General features: G+C 39.1%; 1 protein-coding gene across 2 annotated transcripts; it reads right to left on the bottom strand.

Moving 5' to 3' along the window:
- Positions 1–3,663: 3,663 nt before the first annotated feature.
- SYT4 (synaptotagmin 4) lies at positions 3,664–15,872 on the bottom strand. 2 transcript variants are annotated; one of them, XM_071425790.1, is made up of 5 exons: positions 15,445–15,871; positions 15,319–15,404; positions 11,815–12,629; positions 10,139–10,259; positions 3,664–7,140 (listed from the first exon to the last, which is right to left on the bottom strand). In XM_071425790.1, the coding sequence occupies exons 2-5, from the start codon at positions 15,350–15,352 to the stop codon at positions 6,833–6,835; spliced, it is 1,278 nt and encodes a 425-aa protein (XP_071281891.1). In that variant the 5' UTR covers positions 15,353–15,404; positions 15,445–15,871; the 3' UTR covers positions 3,664–6,832. The 2 variants fall into 2 exon arrangements, with proteins under 2 accessions (XP_071281891.1, XP_071281892.1); XM_071425791.1 differs by having other exon boundaries at positions 11,821–12,629; positions 15,319–15,872.
- Between the last annotated feature and the right edge of the window lie 1,721 nt (positions 15,873–17,593).

Genomic DNA, 17,593 nt, shown 5'->3' on the forward strand with positions numbered 1-17,593 from the left:
GCTGTGCAGAGCCACAAGGGCCCCCTGAGCCTCCTTTGCTCCAGGCTCAGCCCCTGCCCAGCTCCCTCAGCTGCTCCTCACAGGACTTACAAATGTGCATCAATGGCAAACTGCACCTTGGTTATGCTTGTTCTGGAAAAGTATCAGACTTCTACCTTCTCTTCTCTACTGACAACATTTTACTCATCTGCACTTCAAACTGATTTACTTATCTGTACCTTTTATTGCTGTTTAATATAATTTATGATTTTAACCTGGGAAAATTCTCTATTGTTACATGCCTTTTTGTGATTCACATCTACTTTCTTGTCCATATATATCCATTGCAGCTTACAGCTCTGAGGGATTTATCTCAAGAAAATGCAGTCCCCAGATCAACGTTACAACCCTGGAGAACTGCAAAAATAATAATTCATAACCAAAGTCATGAAGTTAGTATCTGCTCTTGATGTTGTTAAGCTTTATCCCATGATACCAAAAGGAAAATTGAGGCTAGAATACTGTTTATTTGCCCCACAAATCAATGTACAGAGGCACTTCAGATGCAGGCATGCAGAGGTTTCCCTCTTCAAACAGGAACTTTCATTCCTACAATCCTAAAGGCTATTTCATTGAGAGGGTATTATGGAGATGCAATCAATATGGCAAGTGATACTGTGAAATACTTGTTTCCATAAAAACAGTTGTGTTTTCTGAGCCATGTAAAATATTTACAGCATCTGTCAGAGAAAATTCATGGCTATCCCTGGGGTTGTCTTCAAGACTAAATTAAATATCACAGTCACCATATAGCACCCTTAGCTGGTTAGAAAAAAGAGCTGTAACAGCCGTGTTATTGTTTTACAATGATACTTTTTCACCCACAATTTCTAAAGAAAACCATTTTAATGTGTTTCATTGTGCATTTTGAATTTTACCTCTTAGATTTTGTGCTTCTTTTTCCTGTATTTTTGCTGGGGTTTTTTTGGGTTGTTTTTTTTTTTTTTTTTTAGAACTAGAGCCTTTCATAACACAGCATTTCTTACATGGAAGAAAGACAGGGATCTTTTTGCAACATTAACTTATATTGCAAGCAATCTGTTCTAGTTTAAGTCACAATCCAAAATGCTATGACTCAGAACTCGTGCACATGACTGTGCCCTCAGCCCTGTGTGTGAGCTCGGCCCCAGTGAAGCTGCTTTCAGTAGCACAGCACTTACCTGTCACCCAGTGGGACCTGACATTCCTGCATGTTTCCCTTAAACCCAAATTCCCTGTCTCAACATCCACTTCCAAAAATGCAAAACCACGTGTTCTTAAAGCTCAGTCACCTGTAAAAAACCTTCTTGAGAGACTGTCCAAAGAGGAAGAAAAAGATTCAGTAATGAATGAAATTTCCTTCTTCAGGATGAGAGGAGGCTGAGCTTTTTCCAGTCTGACCCAACCTGTTCTTTACTGGCCTAAGAGCTTGTTGCTGTCAGAAAGATTCACAGCAAGAAATCCCCCAGGATCTCCAGGGTGAATGACATGCTGCTTTTTTAAAGAGAAGCAGTTACACAATTACAAAAACTCTAAAATATGTGGGAGTTACATGGTTGGGGCTGCTGCAGCTTCAGGAGGAATGAATAGTGAGGGTGGGCACTGGCACATGCCAGAATCTGGTGAGATTTTCAGTGTCCAGGGAATGGGACACAGGAGCCAGCCTCAGCCTGGAACAACAGGGTGTTCAAAGAGAAGAAAAGGAGGGTGGGAGATACTGGAGATACCATCCTCATGGGGAGGGATGCCCAATCTGCCAACCTGCCCTGATGATATCTTGGGAAGTCTGGTCCTTGCAATGAGACCCGGACCCAGGTTGTTGCCGAAGTTTTTCCAGCCCTAGGAATGTTGCAGCTCTTCCATCTGGGCATGAACAGTACTGCCAGGGTTATCCAGAGCATGTCAAGGGTGACTGCAGATCCCTGGGGGTAGAGGGAGGTGTGAGGACCTGAGTGCTGCAGCTGAGACTGAAGGGCTCAAGCAGAATTGGACAGATCTGATTCTGTTGCTGGTGGTGCAACCAGAGCATTCACACTTGTGACTGCAGGATGTTCTCTGGTTGTGTAAGGAAGAACACAATGGCAAAACTGGCGTAACAATGCAGGCATAGTAAAGCATTTAACTTCTTTCATTTCCCCTTTTACTGACTTTGGTCCTTTGGTTCTATCTAACTATAAAGTTCTTCCATGCTACAATTCTAATCAGTACTACAACGCTGCTTCCAGACCAAAGTTGTGTTACAACAGTTGTTCAGTTGTGGAGGGTTAAAAATATGGAAAACCTGTGAGAACTGGGTAGGGCTTTTTGAATTAAGGTAATTGGTCAGGAGTCAGCATCAGCAAAGCAAATAAGTGTCAGTGCCATTTACAGCAGCTGCAATAGTGCTGTGAGTTGTTCAGCACCTCCATGAGACATCATGAAGTATAGCAGCTTACATAGACCATATTTGAATCTTGTTTTAGGAATAAAAAAAGTGTATGTGTATGGCCATCTGTGGTTATGTATTTTTACCATGTGTTAAGTATGTTTTTGTCCATGATGCCATAAAATACAACAGGCTTCCAGAATAGTGTTAGACCCTGGGGATTTGTTCTGTAAAGAGAACATCTGCAAGGGCTCTCTCAGTGGTCTGTTGCAGCAACTCGAGGTACAAATCAGAGCAATCAGAACATTAGCTTTGAGACTCCCCCCGAGGCTCATCTGCATCGTATTTGGAAAACATAAAAACATTCTCGATCAAAAAATGAAGACATTCTTGATCTCTGTCCTGCAGAAGTGGGGCTGGAATGTGATCCATGTGAATCACCATTGTCTTAGGAGAACTGTACAATGCAAGGAAGAGAAAAGAAGTGCCTGCATGGGATGGAGTAGAGCAGTCTTACACTTGATACCTGTCTCCTGGGGACAGGAGATTTGTCAGAGAGAATATACCAGCTTATAACTGTGGAAGATGTTGTACTTTGTGCATCTGGCTGGTGAATCCTGCAATTGATTTCTGCTACAAGGATCAGGGAATCATTCCAGGTGTTGGAGCTCACAATGGGAGTCATTAAATGGCAGCATCCCAGCTGCAGCTCCCTTCTTCTTTCCTTTCCTCTGTTTCTGTGCCAGTAAATACTCTGATAATCTTAGAGGGCTCTACAGCAAAGTTTGTATTTGGGTATAGCAATAAAATGAATGTTTTACCTCAACTTCCAAACTCACCTGACAAGCTGGAGCCTGACATAACTTCCTTGTCTACAAGGAAGTACTACAGCATGATTGGCCAGGGTAAATAACAACTGGAATGACAGTAGGATTATTTGACTTTAATATTTCTCCATCTACCTAATATATTAGAATTCATTCTTGTTTGCATCTGTATATCTGTCCCTATAAGACTCATATCTTCTGTCATGGGCCATGTTTCTGGCTCTAGCCTGAGTGCAGAGTATAATTCAGGACTCATATTCAACAAGCATCTGGAAATAAAGAACATGTGATGTGCCTGTGTAGTATTTGTCAGAACAAATCTAATTCACCTCTTTGAGAAGAGGAAGACTTTGCAAGTAAAATGCTTTCTGATAGAAGCATGAGAGTAGACCATGAACACAAAAAATAGCAGAAATCTTTGGGGAAAAAAAGATACATAGGTGGGATAGTAGGTGGGATGGGATGAACAAAAGCAGCAGTTTATTCTTGTCTTACACACATGGCACAACATACAGAACCAGCACAAATAACTTACAAAGTCTCATACACCATGCTTTCTCTTGAATAGCTTCTATTAAGTTACAACACCATAACGAATCAGGTATTTAGTTACGACAGATCTCCAGACATGGATAGTCTCCCATTCAAGGAGTTATTATTTTTGTAAGCTACTTAGACAAACATCTTTTTTTTTTTACATGTTTAATACAGTACAGTATCCTTAACAGAGTTCAAGATATTCACAATGAGAATTGAACACTTTATAAAACAGCAGAATTTCTCACCTCAGTACAGGCCTACATTCGCTCTCCTGCCTCTTTCTGATTTAAAATGTGTTACAAGTCGTCTTTACTCAACTTTTCAAACTGAGAATTGCTTTAAATGAAAAAAATGCTATTTACAGGGTTTTGTTAGATTTAATAAAAATGTCTTTGCTTCCCTTTCCAATTCCAACTCCCCTACCCCCAACAAAAATTGCCATTTGGCAATTTTAGAAATATTGACCCTCAAGCTGCTATAAAAACTAAAAAAAAAGAAATTTGTGACGACTTGTTGGATGCAAAATTAAAGATGATCATCACAGCCCAGCATTAATTCAAAAAGATGAATTGTTATCCCCTAATGTCATATATTGTGTTCATTGGAGACAGATGATGCCTGTCATCTGATTTTTAGAGATAAGGAACTACTTATGGGCCAGCGTACAAAACCTCCATCTTTTTTATTTGCAAGATGCCCCACTCTCTTTGATTAAAAAATTTCCAGCTCAGTTCTTTCCTTTTCAGTAATTGTTACAACTCTGATTGTGTCATACTGACCGACTCTCCCAGTCTCCATTGGATAAAACAATGTTTTGCCATATCCATGGTCCCAGTGACATTTCTGGGTTGACTCAGGAGAGTTTTGCTCTCTGACTGCACTTCAAACTCCACTCAAGCCTGTGGGCATCTTTCATTTGGTGGCTTTGGATTAGCTCTGCTTGAATGTGGCTGGTAAACTCTAGCCCTTAAGCAGTTAATCAGCTTTCTAAAGAAATAATCAAAAAAGATTCCTCTCCTTTATACATACAATACGCAATATTTTTACATTTAGCATTATCATAAAAAGCATGTTTATGTTATTTTGAAAATGTATTTTTACAGAAATCTATAAACACTGTTGTATCAAACACATTCTCAAAAACTGGAGAAAATACTGACACAAAACCTGGAAGAGCCTCAATGGAATTCTTCCAGTACTATTTGTCTACTTGCATATTTCATATTTCAGTGTCCTTTCCTGCAAACATAATTTGGCCATATGAGAACAGGTAAAGTAGACAACAAATCCCCAACAGTTTTAAGTAGGACCTAGGTCTGTTGTTTAATGAAAGTAGATTGACATTCAATGTATGTTTGGTTTGTTCTAACTGGCATGCCCATTTTGCTACCGTTACTCACAATGAGCAGTGCCTTAATTCCCAAGTAGTCTTGTTCGCTTCAATGGGATTACGCGTGACAAATGACGTATGCAAAAATACTGAAAATGGTCTTCCACTTTTTTAACCCTTCTTATGTCAACAACGAACATCACTATCTTCTTCTTTATATATATTGTACTTGAAAATGAAGTAGGACTAATACTTGCAAACAATTCTGTATCAGAAGTTAGTGCACAAACTTTAAGAAATAATCTGATATAGTTGTGCTATAGTTCTGGCAGCCTAAAAACCTATCTGGTTTGACCAAGACTAAATTTCACAGGTCTAAATGTTTTATTTGTACACTTGTTGTTGTTACACTTGACATTTCCTCAGCCTGACACAATTTAATTTTAAATGGATGTGTCACACTGACGTTAAATCAGGATGCTATTTTCCTTTACCGCCACCATTTTCAGTACAGTCAGTAATGTACATTAATTCATATAACCAAAGTACTTTCCAAGTACTTTGTCTATAGAATATTGGAGAAGTTATAAAGTGAATTTGGTTTCCTCTCCTGCAAAATTTAAAAAATGCGCTGGAGTTTGTACCTTGGTACTGACTGTAATGGCTTCTTTACAGTCCAGGAGGTTAAACACAGAAAGTTAAACAGCAGAATAAGATTTTCTTCTTTGTCTCACTATTTGTTTATTCTTTAATGATGCTAAAAAAATAAAAAAAAAACCAACATCAACTTCTTTTTAGTACTAATGAAACATTAAAATAGAATTGGTGAAAAGTAATTGATTGTAATATCCTGTATGTTACCTCATCTCAACAGAAATTCTTTTATATGGCTTGAAATGTTTAAAGTGTAATCCTACCTAGAGGAAAAAAATGCAAGCCATATCTAATCCCAAATTCTACCTATACTGTAACGTGTACAGTCACCCGTAAAGGAGCCCTTTTAACAAAAAAAGTATGCGAACTTATCATTAGCTTAGAGTACATATCTATTTTGGTCACGGTAATAAAAAAAATTAGATATATATACTTACTAAAAAAGTCCAAGTGTAATCAATTATATAATATTTCGACACTTAAAAAAAATAGTTTTACACAATGTGATATGTAAAGTAAAATACTGAAAACATGTTAATTCTTTGGGATGATCAAAGTATAAGTAACCAAAACTTACAAATAATGATTAAATTTTCATAAAAGAAGGTTTTTGGTGGAGGGGCAGAAGGAATTTCCCCCCCTTCTCACCCTCAATCCCCATGGCTTTTATAGATCCATCCCCTTCCCTAATAAGCCACAGGTGGGTTTTTTTTGGATATATTGTAGTAAGGTTATTTTCCTCTATATATGAGTCACTAATAAGTGACTTTTTCAAAATGTAGTTTGTTCTTCTTGAGGTTTACAGTGCTTCAGAATTTACAGGCCACTTAAACTCTAGACGAATATTAATCTGAACTAAGTATGTTAAAGTTTGATGAAATAAAAATTCTATTATTTACTGTGAAAATTAAATTACCTTCTGTTCTGATAATTCAATTCAAGTTTATTTCAAACACCCCTCCCCCCTTGAAAAAAAAAGAAAAAAAAAGTTTTGTAGTTAAAAGCTTTTAGTTATAGATAGCAAAGAAAAAAAAAAAAACTGCTCCTTGCCTATGGAAATATATATAGTTTTTTAAGATCCAACCCCTCTCTAACTTGCTAACCATCACATAACATATGCCATTTGGCAATTTGTCTCCTAGGATATTCACAAATTTCTTTCCAGTGCTCTCCACCTGTTCCTTCTGCTGAAGATCCCAAGGTTAACCGGCCAATGACCTCATTCCTTGACCCCCTATCTGAATCTAAAACCAGAAATTCAATGCTGATATCATCAAGGCCCTCACAAGGAATGTCAAAGACAAACAATTCATTGAACACTGCATTGGGGGTGCACTTCTTCACATGGGTTTTCTTTTTAGAAATTCTCTTCTTGGCATGGTACAGGTTCACTTTGACATAAGGGTCTGCAATGAAAAGAAAGAGCACAAATCAGTTATTTTACAGTGTTTAGAAATTCCTTGGTGTAATTTATGGTAAATTCTGCAATTGTCCAATATATTTACATCACAATAAGTAGCTCTGTCAAGTTATTAAAGTTGATTCCTCTCATCCAATTTTTAAATTTTTTTCTATACATCTGAATTAGCCCCTTTAATTTCCCTTTATGGTCACCAAAATTGTTTTCAAGGCAGGCAGTGAAGTTTAGACTGCAACCAGATACAGGTGTTTCTTTCATGAGATAAATCCTGTCCTGCAGTCCATGAAACCAACACTTCTACCACATTCAAAGATGGTCTGGAAGTGCACAAAACTCTAAAGATCTCTGAAAAATGTGTAATAATGTAATTATACATTTATGTGTGACAGAAATTTTCTTTTCACACAGTCTGCTGGGGTATAATCATCAGGACTAACCAAACCCATGAAAAGAAAATTTTCAGAAAGGAGTGAATAAACTTGGGCTGAAAGAAATGAATTTCATATTTCTTCTGGGGTCCATAGAAGTCAATTTACCTGACTTAGTTGAGGCCACCAATTGTTATTGAACAAATTTGACACTAAACTTTAAATGTAAGGGTATGTTTGTTGTTGGAATGTGTATCTGTCTTTACACCTGTGCTGTGTTACTGTTGAATATGGGAAGGGAAAATGTCCATATTTTTAGCTGCCAACCAACTTTGAGTGTTTGCATTCATCATAATTATTGAATTGTTGTGAGGTTCCCTTGCTATTGTCTTCAATAATGGCCATATTTATTCTTTCAGAGGAGACATTTTAAAAGTCAACCCTTTCAATTACCTTGGCATTTATTCAGTGAAATTGTGGGCCTGTTTCCAGGTTCTCATGGTGCAATGATGTAGTACAAAATTTTCTCTACTGAACCCAGTCAAACATGATAGTTTATGTAAACCATTAACAAAGTTAATCATCAAGAACTCCTGAATAAGTTTTAAAAATAAATAATACTAAAACTGAACAGTATTTATACATTTTATGTCACAGTTATGAGACTGAAAGGGTTGGATGAGTAAAAAATTATATTTTTCCTTGAACTGACAATGGTCTACCATAAGTGGGGTGTAATGGAGTACCTCTTCATTTTCATATTCTGTCACCATAATGAACATTTCAAAACCAGGGCTTAATAAAAACACTCACTGGCTTTGAAATTATTGCATGCCATACAAGCATTAGAAATATCAAAATCAATATCAATCAGTGGTTTCCATTTCTTCTTAGAGGAAGTTTTCTGTTACCTTTTACTAGCTACTAGATAAGGCTAGAGAGTTCCACTTGACTTTATTAGGCTAACAGAGGTCACTCAGCACCAGTGACTAAGGGAATCAAGGAGATGTGAAAATGGAAAAGTTTCTGAGTATAAAAAAAAATTCCCTCTTCTCCTGGAGGTTGAGTTGTGGAATTGTTTATTTTATCCCATAGGAACACCACTTCACCCTCCTCCTTTTCCAAGATTAATATTGAGATGAGGGGAAAGTCACAGAGGAAATTTTGACTGTCCTGAGTGCAGTATGCTACTGACATCCAAATATCTATTGCACCTGGCCTTATTGACAAACAGAAAATAATGGAAAACTGTTTAAATGGAGTAGGAGTCCAGGTGCAACATGGCTGCCTGCAGAAATACTGCATTCCCATTATAGTCAACAAGGCTCTCCCAGGGGATGCAGGAAATGCAAACAAATTTTACAGCTTTACTTGCAAGAGCTGCAGTAAAAAAAATGGGTGTTCCATAGGGTCCAGGTAGATGCTGTGACTAGAAGGGCTTTTTTTACCAAGTTATTTTCCCATCTGGGTAAACATCAGGCAGGTCTGTTGAGATCAGCTGGTTGTCATGCTGTCTTCATGAAACCACCACTATCTCCTGTGACTTTGGGGTTGATTTTTAAAAGTACATATCCTCTCTATTAGTCAAGTAAATTGTTGGACTCAATATACATCTTTTTTCCTTCTGATATGTGAACAAAATTTAGATCAAAAGGAAGATTTAAATGGAACTTGATGAGAGTTGCCTATAGGTTTGTTGCATTGGATTCAGGCTAGTTTAACTTTCCAGGTGAATTGCAGTATGAAAAATAGAAAATCTGTATTTTTGGCTGCAGTGATAATTATTCAATGTTTCCTAAAACTATTTCCTTTTCTTCTTCTTTCATAATATTGAGTGAAATGAAAGACTATAAGTTCTATAAAGAAGCAGCAGCAGATGTGGTACTATAGCCCTTTTTTGTGTACTGTTGTTTTTGTGAGGCAGTCTTATGTGCAGGACATTAAATTTTATACTGTTATTATGTTATATAGCCTTAACAAGTCTTCTATGTGCAATTCTAGAATTGGCTTCAGAGGAGGTTCCACTGAATGAGAAATGGCAGCAGACAAGGAGAAGAGAGGATAAAACCTGATCTCTCTTAGTGCACCCCAAGTCTGGCTCATGATAAAGCACGTGTGTCATGCTGCAGCATCCTCCCAGCATTGGCACAGCTCACCTTCTCACCTTGCCAAAAAAATGTTAGTGCTCAGTTAGTGCTCAAATTCAACACAGAGGTAAGATACTGCTTTTCTTCTGAGATAAATGATGATCTCACTCAATACTGATCTTCTACAAATAAACTCATTTTTTGTCATAAATAAAAGCTTTTGGTATCTGCAAACAACATCCCACGCTTATGGCAGATGGGTTCTGCTCAAGACAATCATAAAACTCATTGGTTTCCACTGCTAACAGATGTCACCTTTTTTTGATGTGATTGAAGAACAAATTTGTAAAATACATACCCTGGAAATAAAGCACTGACCTAGATATGAATGAAATGAATAGGCTGTAAATAATAGAAACACCATTTCTGCATGTATGGAATATTTTCAGTCTTTGAAATGCCATGTTTCAGCTCTCTTTTGTCATTCTGTTTTATATTCTTAGGGCATATTTATTATTAAAACAATTACCTGATAATCCTGACACATCAGATTTAGGTAGATGCCTGGCTTTTAGAACAACGACAGTGAGTGTGTTTGTTGTAGATTGATAACAGAGAGAGACCAGTAATTCTCCACGACCAGATGATTTCTGAGGAAGTTAAAGAAAAAACAAAACAAAAAAAGGAATAAAACTGTTTATAGGCATTTATATTGACCAAGCTTTAAACCAGAGTTAAAAAGGCTTATGAAATGTCACAGAAGTGTATGCTCTGAAGCTGTCTAAAAGGACATACCATATATAGCTATTCTGATTTCCATAGTGATTATAATTTCACTCTATATTAGTTATATAACTTTTCCTATGATTGGTTTTCAGACTGAATAAAATTAAAAATAAATGGACAATATATGTTGACATGACATCACTATCTTTGGAGAGTAGAAATGAAATCCGGAGGAAAAAAAATCTCAGCTAAAAAAAGAAACTTAAGCAAAGCAAAATTCCATGAAGATATAATGGGGAGAAAAAATCTAGTACAAGTAAAGAAAAAATATTTAGTAAAGTATTTTAAACAGGAAGGATTCAAGCTATCAGTGAAATCTTATCCCTTGACACTCTCTAAAGCAGTGTAATATACATGAAATAAAGATGAGATAAAAGATTTTCTCTATCATTATTTGATTTGAATTTGCAGGAGTAGTTTATTTCAAATGGAGAAGGAAGGCAAGGGAGACAAGAGAAGATAGTACCTTATATACCAGAAAATCCGATAAGTTATCAACAAAAGATCAGTGACATATTTGTTGCCATATAGTGCTAGAATTGCAAAATGACAGTATTAGCTATGGGTATGTTGCCTATTAGACATTTATTTTATTTGCCAGTATGCTTGTCATTTGAAACCAATCACAGTGAACATCAACACACATTCCACTTCCTTAGCAGAGATTTAAGAGTGTGTGTGATGCCCGTGCATTTCTGTGATTCAGCTGGGGTGGTTGTAAATGACCCTTGCATTCTGAACTGAGAGACAATACAGCATTAAATATTTTTGTCCCAGTAAAGTCAGGAAGATTTGCTGGTAACTCCACAAAGTCTATGGCTCCGCCCTTACTACCTTTAGTAAGGCTGCAGCCTCTCTCAATTCATGAGACAAGGTGATGACAGCACCAACATGCAAGAACGTGCTACAACATCAACAATATGGTCTCTAGCAGGTCCCATTTCCCTGATTAAAGACCACCTACATTCCTTTAGAATGTGCTACAGGATCCATGCAGTTGATATTTCCATTGACTTCAGTAAGATTTAAGAAAGAATGATGTCAAATATAAAAGGGATGGAGGAGAAAGGGAATAATACATAAAGAATTTTTATTCTTTAATTTAAAATCAATTAAAAGCAAATCAGTGGGGTTTGAGTCAGCTTGAGCTAACTGGAATTGGTCCACTCAAAGCTGCTGGACCAGATGAACAGGAAATTAGAGCTTAGGGCATTAGCAATTTCTTTCAATATGCTTGTTGTAATGGCTTTTTTCTATTGCATTTGTGTAATGACTTCCTCACACTGCCATTAGGAAAGCATCTCAGGTATTTCATGGTGAGCTTTTTGGCTTTTCTTTCCAAGATGGCAGCAGCACTACACAAGAATTATGGGTAACCCTATCACAACATTTTCAAACTTTGAATAAAAAAGATGTTACCCTAACATTTCTTTTGATGATCTCTCTGTCCATTAGCAGCCTTCCTTCCGAGAGTTCAATTCCAGCGAGGGGGATGAGGACTTCTCCAATGACATCATCTCTGGAAAATCTGTCAAAGCTCAAGATCATGAAGTGAAGTGTTAAGTCTTGAATTTGGCTGTAGGGGATCCCATAAAATGTAAAAGTCTCATCGAAAGCTGGATCTAAGGTTTTTCTCAGCACTCTGGTTTTCACCTTGTGCTTTTTCTCAGGCAGGATTGTCATTTTGATGTAGGGATCAGAAGTCATTGACTGTTCATCCATTGCTGGCAGCCCACGAGCTTCTTTGATGTTCACTACAAATGCTTTTTTCTCAAAGTTGTACTCTAAAGAGAAAAAGAGAGTTCCTAGCTTGTCTTGTTTATCTTCAGATGACAGAGAAGTGATGGATTTTAGGCTATCAGGAGATACTGAATCTTTCTTCCTTTCTGCAAAATGCTTAGGAGATGAATTTTCAGGATCTGGAGAGCCCTGCATTTTTGTGGTTGTTTTGGGGAAATTGCCATTTAGATCTCTTTTCTCCAGGTCAAGATGGAGAGAGTTCTTTGGCATTGCTGATTTGTTCTTTGCTTCACTTTTCTCATCTGCTCCAAACTTCTTCTTGCTGTTGAGATTCTCAGGGTAGATATCGACCCCCTTCAGAACATGGACAAACTTGTATGGAGGGGTCTTATTGGACTTGGAAGATTTGCGTTGGCAGCAGATCCAAGCAAAGAGGGACACAGAGAAGACAAGGCCAAATGCACTAAAGATCCCAACCACTGTAGGAATTTCATCTGAAAATCAAATAAATAGCAACAAGCACATAAGCAGCAGTACCTTGAATTCTGCATGATATTTAATGAAGCAATAATTTAGTAAAACAAACTGATACGAGACAGTGATATCAGCAGGATTGACAGACTGGAAGTGCTCTGCATTGTACACATTGCTCGCCACCTGCAGGCACCAGTGTGCAGTCCCACTCTAAGGCACGCTTGTTATGCTAGTATTTTTCCATACACGCAGAGTTAGGGAGGAGAATACTATTCCCACCCTAATAATAATCACTGTTCGCAATTTCTCTACTCTCTCAACCTTCTGTGTGTAGTTTCTGAGCTTGTGTGTCAGCTTTGAGTTTATGGAGGTTTGTTGGTTCGCTAAAACACACTCTGAAATATATATTACTTTTAGATACATCATCTGCTTTCCATAGTGTTTTGTAGAATACTTTGTGCACTCAATTAGCTATTTTCTATGGTCTGTTCCCATAATTGCCTGTAGGTATCTCTTGAAATAAGTGAGTTTAATTGGAGGTTATAGCTCTCAACAGTTTCACTGGGATTTTCAATACTTTGCAGGAGGAAGTCTATCAAGAAAATTTGGGATAATTATATAGCAAGTGTCTTTTCCAGATGGATGATAGGTAGCACATGTGAGTTCAAAGCTGAAAAAATCATGTTAAGTTTATCAATGTTAACTGCTAAGCATTTAAGACACTGAAGCAAAGCTTATGGGGAGTTTACAGAAAGGGTCAGTACTTCTTATGAGTAGATAAGAAAAAATGTTATAATTCCTCCACAGTGTAATATGAATTCTACACTTACGCTGAATAAAGAGGAACCTGGGCAAGTGTTACAACCTCCTTTGCCAAGTGGATATATTATTTACATATGGGGTATCATTAGCCCTTCAAAGCACGCATCGAAGGGTAAATGAGCACAACTAATTAGAAATCCAATTTTGCCCATAAGTAACATTACTAAGTGAGTTTAAACCTCCCACAATGTAACAATCAGAGCTTCACCTTTATTCCCTGCAACAGTGGACGTACAATGGAATATTAATGTCATGACATTGTTTATGCATAAAGGCAATTATGTAACAGTTCTGTTTCTCTCTGGTCATTCTGGAGGAGTAAAGAGGAACTGTCCCCCTGTATTACTAAATCAGATTCATACGGTCAAAAGCTGAGCAGATAAATGTGCTGCCAATACACCTTTGCTTTTTAGTGTGATGATTCAGAAAAAAAAAAAATCCACAACAATACTATCAGAGCAAAGTAGGACATAATGTTCCAGCTCAGAAAGGATCAGGCCTGGCTATTAATTTTTTATGACAACTTTCCTGATGCCTACAAGCTGTACTAGTCTATACACTGAATTGCAGGAACTTAATGAAATGACTGACAACCATATTTGTGAGCAAAAAGTATTTTTCCTAACTTAGCACATGGTTTTGAGTTTCAAGAATTCCCCGGGCTGCATAAATTTAAATATACATGGTATAAATAGAAAGCTAAAAGTATTTGAAAACTAATCAGAGTACTTTAATATCTTTTAGGAATGGTTTGTACATTTACAATACTTTTTCATGAGATAGTATACTTTTTATAGTAATGGATATTATAATCTACTTTAATTCTACAACTACTGAAAGTAGTGGTAGAATCAATTTGATGTTTAAAATATTAATTATCTTTCTTAAATAAGTAATTAGACAAGCATGATGTCACAAGTGTGGTTAGAAACCTCAAGTGGGTGGAATAGGAAAGAAGATGAAATGGTAACTAAAATGGTTTTATATTTACAACTAATTGTGTCACAAAATGAATTTCTTGCTTTTGTCATAATCAATTGGTTAACATTCAAGGCAGTGCATTAATAGAAAACATCACCTACTGATTCTGAGAGAAGTTATTATTCCAGTTACGTGATACAAATCTGGAGTCTCTTCACTAAGTCAGTGGAATGATCCTTGAATCAAACCACTGCTAAAGCAATCCTAATGTAGTTTAGAGTCAATATTTGTAAATCAAAGTGCAGAAATATTCCCTCTTACTGTTTTTCTCACTAAAGCAAGTTATGCATGCATTTTATAAGTGCACATACATGACTGCTTCTGAAACTTCCGATACCTCACTACATCCAGGGCATAGAAATGACACAACTGAAAAGTTCATTGTGATCTTTGTTATTCTCATTGAAACCGGGTTGGTTAAGGTGCAGCTGTTCAGCTAAAAACACTGAAATCCTGTGTTTTCATCTTCCTAGCAATGTGCTTTCACTTTAACTAATGATTGACCTACAATAAGAATAAAAGGAATGACAATTATTTCAAGAATGACTTGAACAAAGATTTTCTCTGTGGCATTTACATCATGTAACTCTTGATGCACATTACTTTAACAGAGACCCAGAAAACAGCACCGAACCCCTCTCATCCAAAACCGCACCTACAAAAATCTCTTTATCTCTTCTGGTACTTTACCAGGGAGGAGGAACGGGGAGAGAGGAAGGAAGAGAGATTAGGGAAAGAAAGCAAATTCACACAACTTCTGAGACCTGAAGAGAACTGGGGGGAAAGCCAGGTCCCTCCCAACAAGCTGCGTGCTGGGAGGCACCGGGAGGCTCAGCAGAGGCTGCTCTTCTCCCGGGGAGGGGAGCATCCCCCGGCCTCGGGTGCGGGGAGCCGGGACGCGCTTACCGAACTGCTGGCGGCTGTCCGCTATTGGAGCCATGTTGGTGGCGAGTGATGTCCGCGGGGCTGGAGCCTCTGTCCGGGGCTGGAGCCTCTGTCCGGGGCTGGAGCCGCTGTCCGCGGTGCTGGAGCCGCTGTCCGCGGTGCTGGAGCCGCTGTCCGCGGTGCTGGAGCCGCTGTCCGGGATGCGGGAGCCGCCTCCCCGGATGCCAAGCGACCCGCCCGGGGCACTGAGCTCGCTGCCCGGCTGTCCCCTGGCTCTGCGCTCTCACGGCGCCCGGATAACCGTCTTTGCCAGCGCGGTTAAAAAAAAAAAAAAAAAATTACAGAGAGAGGGGAAAAAACAAGCAACAACAAAAACCACCCAAAACCCGGAGACACGAGCAGTGGGGACAGTGGAGGAGGAGGCTGCGATGGGACTGGAGGAGAGGGGGGAGGGGAACCTTCGGTCCTCCCCTTTGCACACTGATTTGCAACCCCCTTCCTGTTTTGGCTCTTCTGAGTAGCTCTGCTCTGAGACTGAGTACGTGGTTGAAACCCAAATTGACGCAATCCTGACGCTACAGGGCTGAAATCAGCACCTTTCCCGCCTCCCTCCCCCCCTCCCTAGCCACCACACCCTCCCTCCCTTCCTCTCTGTCTCTCTCTCTCCCTTCCTACACCCTCCTCCTCCCCCTCTCCCCATCCCTGTCTTGGGATTGAACACGCACTCATCGATTATTTTAACTGCCTTGCTGCAGGTTATGAGTTCCCCCACACACCCCTCCACCGGACACAGACAGTGAAATGGCAATGTCTGTGATTCAGAGCACCCTCTGAAAGACATGGGTGTGCCTCTTTTTCCAGGGAAAGATGTATTCATTTGCTTAATTAACTATCAGCTGTGCATGTTACAACAACAACGTGAAAGAGTTGCCAACCTGAGAGAGTCCAGACACCTTGGCTCCAGCTGCAGGGCACACGATTTTCCTATGACTGATGTGATGAATTTACTGAATTTGAGTCACGAAAACTCTGGATGTGACTTGTCTCTGTGCCTCCTCCCTCCTTCCTCCCAACAACCACCCCCACATAAACATTCAGCCCCCAGTTTGGAAATCCTCTTGATTTTCCTGCAGGTCTGGGAAAGAGATTACTTTACTCCTAGATTTTACTGGTTAAGATGTCTTGTCTCCCAGTGTGAACTGAGAATGTGGTGGGGAGACAGGGAAAGTGTGGCAGAGTGGAGGAATGTGGGGGGAGCAGGACAAGAAAGCAGAGCTGCCCATAACTAGAACGTCTACAGTGTATAATAAACCAAGCTAACTCCTTGTCAAACAGAGCTGCAAAAGCCAGCACCTGGCATCTGACTCCTCCTGGATTCAAATGGAAGTGTAGCAGCCAGGTTTGGAGCTAATTCTTCGGCATAAATGGAAAACAGGTGTTGTTGCTTCTCTAAATAATAAAATCCAGATGCAGACATCATCTGGCATGACCTTAGTCCATGGTCAGCCACTTCTAAGCTTGTATGTCTTGCCCCATTTCAAAACACATTCTTCCTTCTCAGTGAAGTCAGTGAAGCTCCTGGGATTTTAGAAAAATTAAAGTAGGAAGATAAGGAATCATAGAATATCTTGAGTTTGAAGGGACCTGTAAAGATCATCAAAGTTCAACTCCTGTCCCTGTGAAGAACACCCCAAGAATGCCACTGTGTGCCTGAAAGCATTGTCAAAATGCTTCTTGAACTCTGACAGGTTTGGTTCTGTGACTACTGCCCTGAGGAGCCTGTTGCAGTGCCCAACCACTATTTGGGGGAAGAGCCTTTTCCAAAAACCAGTGTAAACATCCATGACTGAGCTTCAGGCCATTCCCTCATGTCCTGTCACTGCTCAACACAGAGAAGAGATCAGTGCTGGCCCCTCTGCTGCTTCTCATGAGAAACATACAGAATATATATATAGTTGTATACAGTGATAATAGATAGATAGATAGATAGATAGATAGATAGATAGATAGATAGATAGATAGTTCCCCCTCAGCCTCCTCTTTTCCAGCTGAACAGACCAAGGGCTCTCAACCACTTCTCATACTGATTCACCTCTGGATCTTCCACCATCCTCATAGCCCTCCTTTGGACACCACGTAAGACCTTTGTCTCCTCTCTATACTGTAGCCAAAACTGCTCACAGTGTTCAGGGTGAGGCTGCCCCAGCCCAGAGCAGAGTGGGACAATCCCCTCCCTTGCCCTGCTGGGGATGCTGGGCCTGATGTCCCCAGGACAGGGATGTCCCTCCTGGCTGCC

This window comes from Agelaius tricolor, unplaced genomic scaffold, assembly GCF_023055355.1.
Source record: "Agelaius tricolor isolate 1412-34295 unplaced genomic scaffold, bAgeTri1.0.p SCAF_4, whole genome shotgun sequence".
NCBI lineage: Eukaryota > Metazoa > Chordata > Aves > Passeriformes > Icteridae > Agelaius > Agelaius tricolor.

What these genes read in the sequence shown, in the direction of transcription:
- SYT4 (XM_071425790.1), bottom strand. Translation starts at nt 15,352, where the DNA reads ATGGCTCCAATAGCGGACAGCCGCCAGCAGTTCG. An exon ending in GGACAGCCGCCAGCAGTTCG is followed by an intron (nt 12,630 to 15,318) that starts GTAAGCGCGTCC and finishes TTTGATTTTCAG; the next exon opens with ATGAAATTCCTACAGTGGTT. An exon ending in TGATGTGTCAGGATTATCAG is followed by an intron (nt 7,141 to 10,138) that starts GTAATTGTTTTA and finishes TTTTCATTGCAG; the next exon opens with ACCCTTATGTCAAAGTGAAC.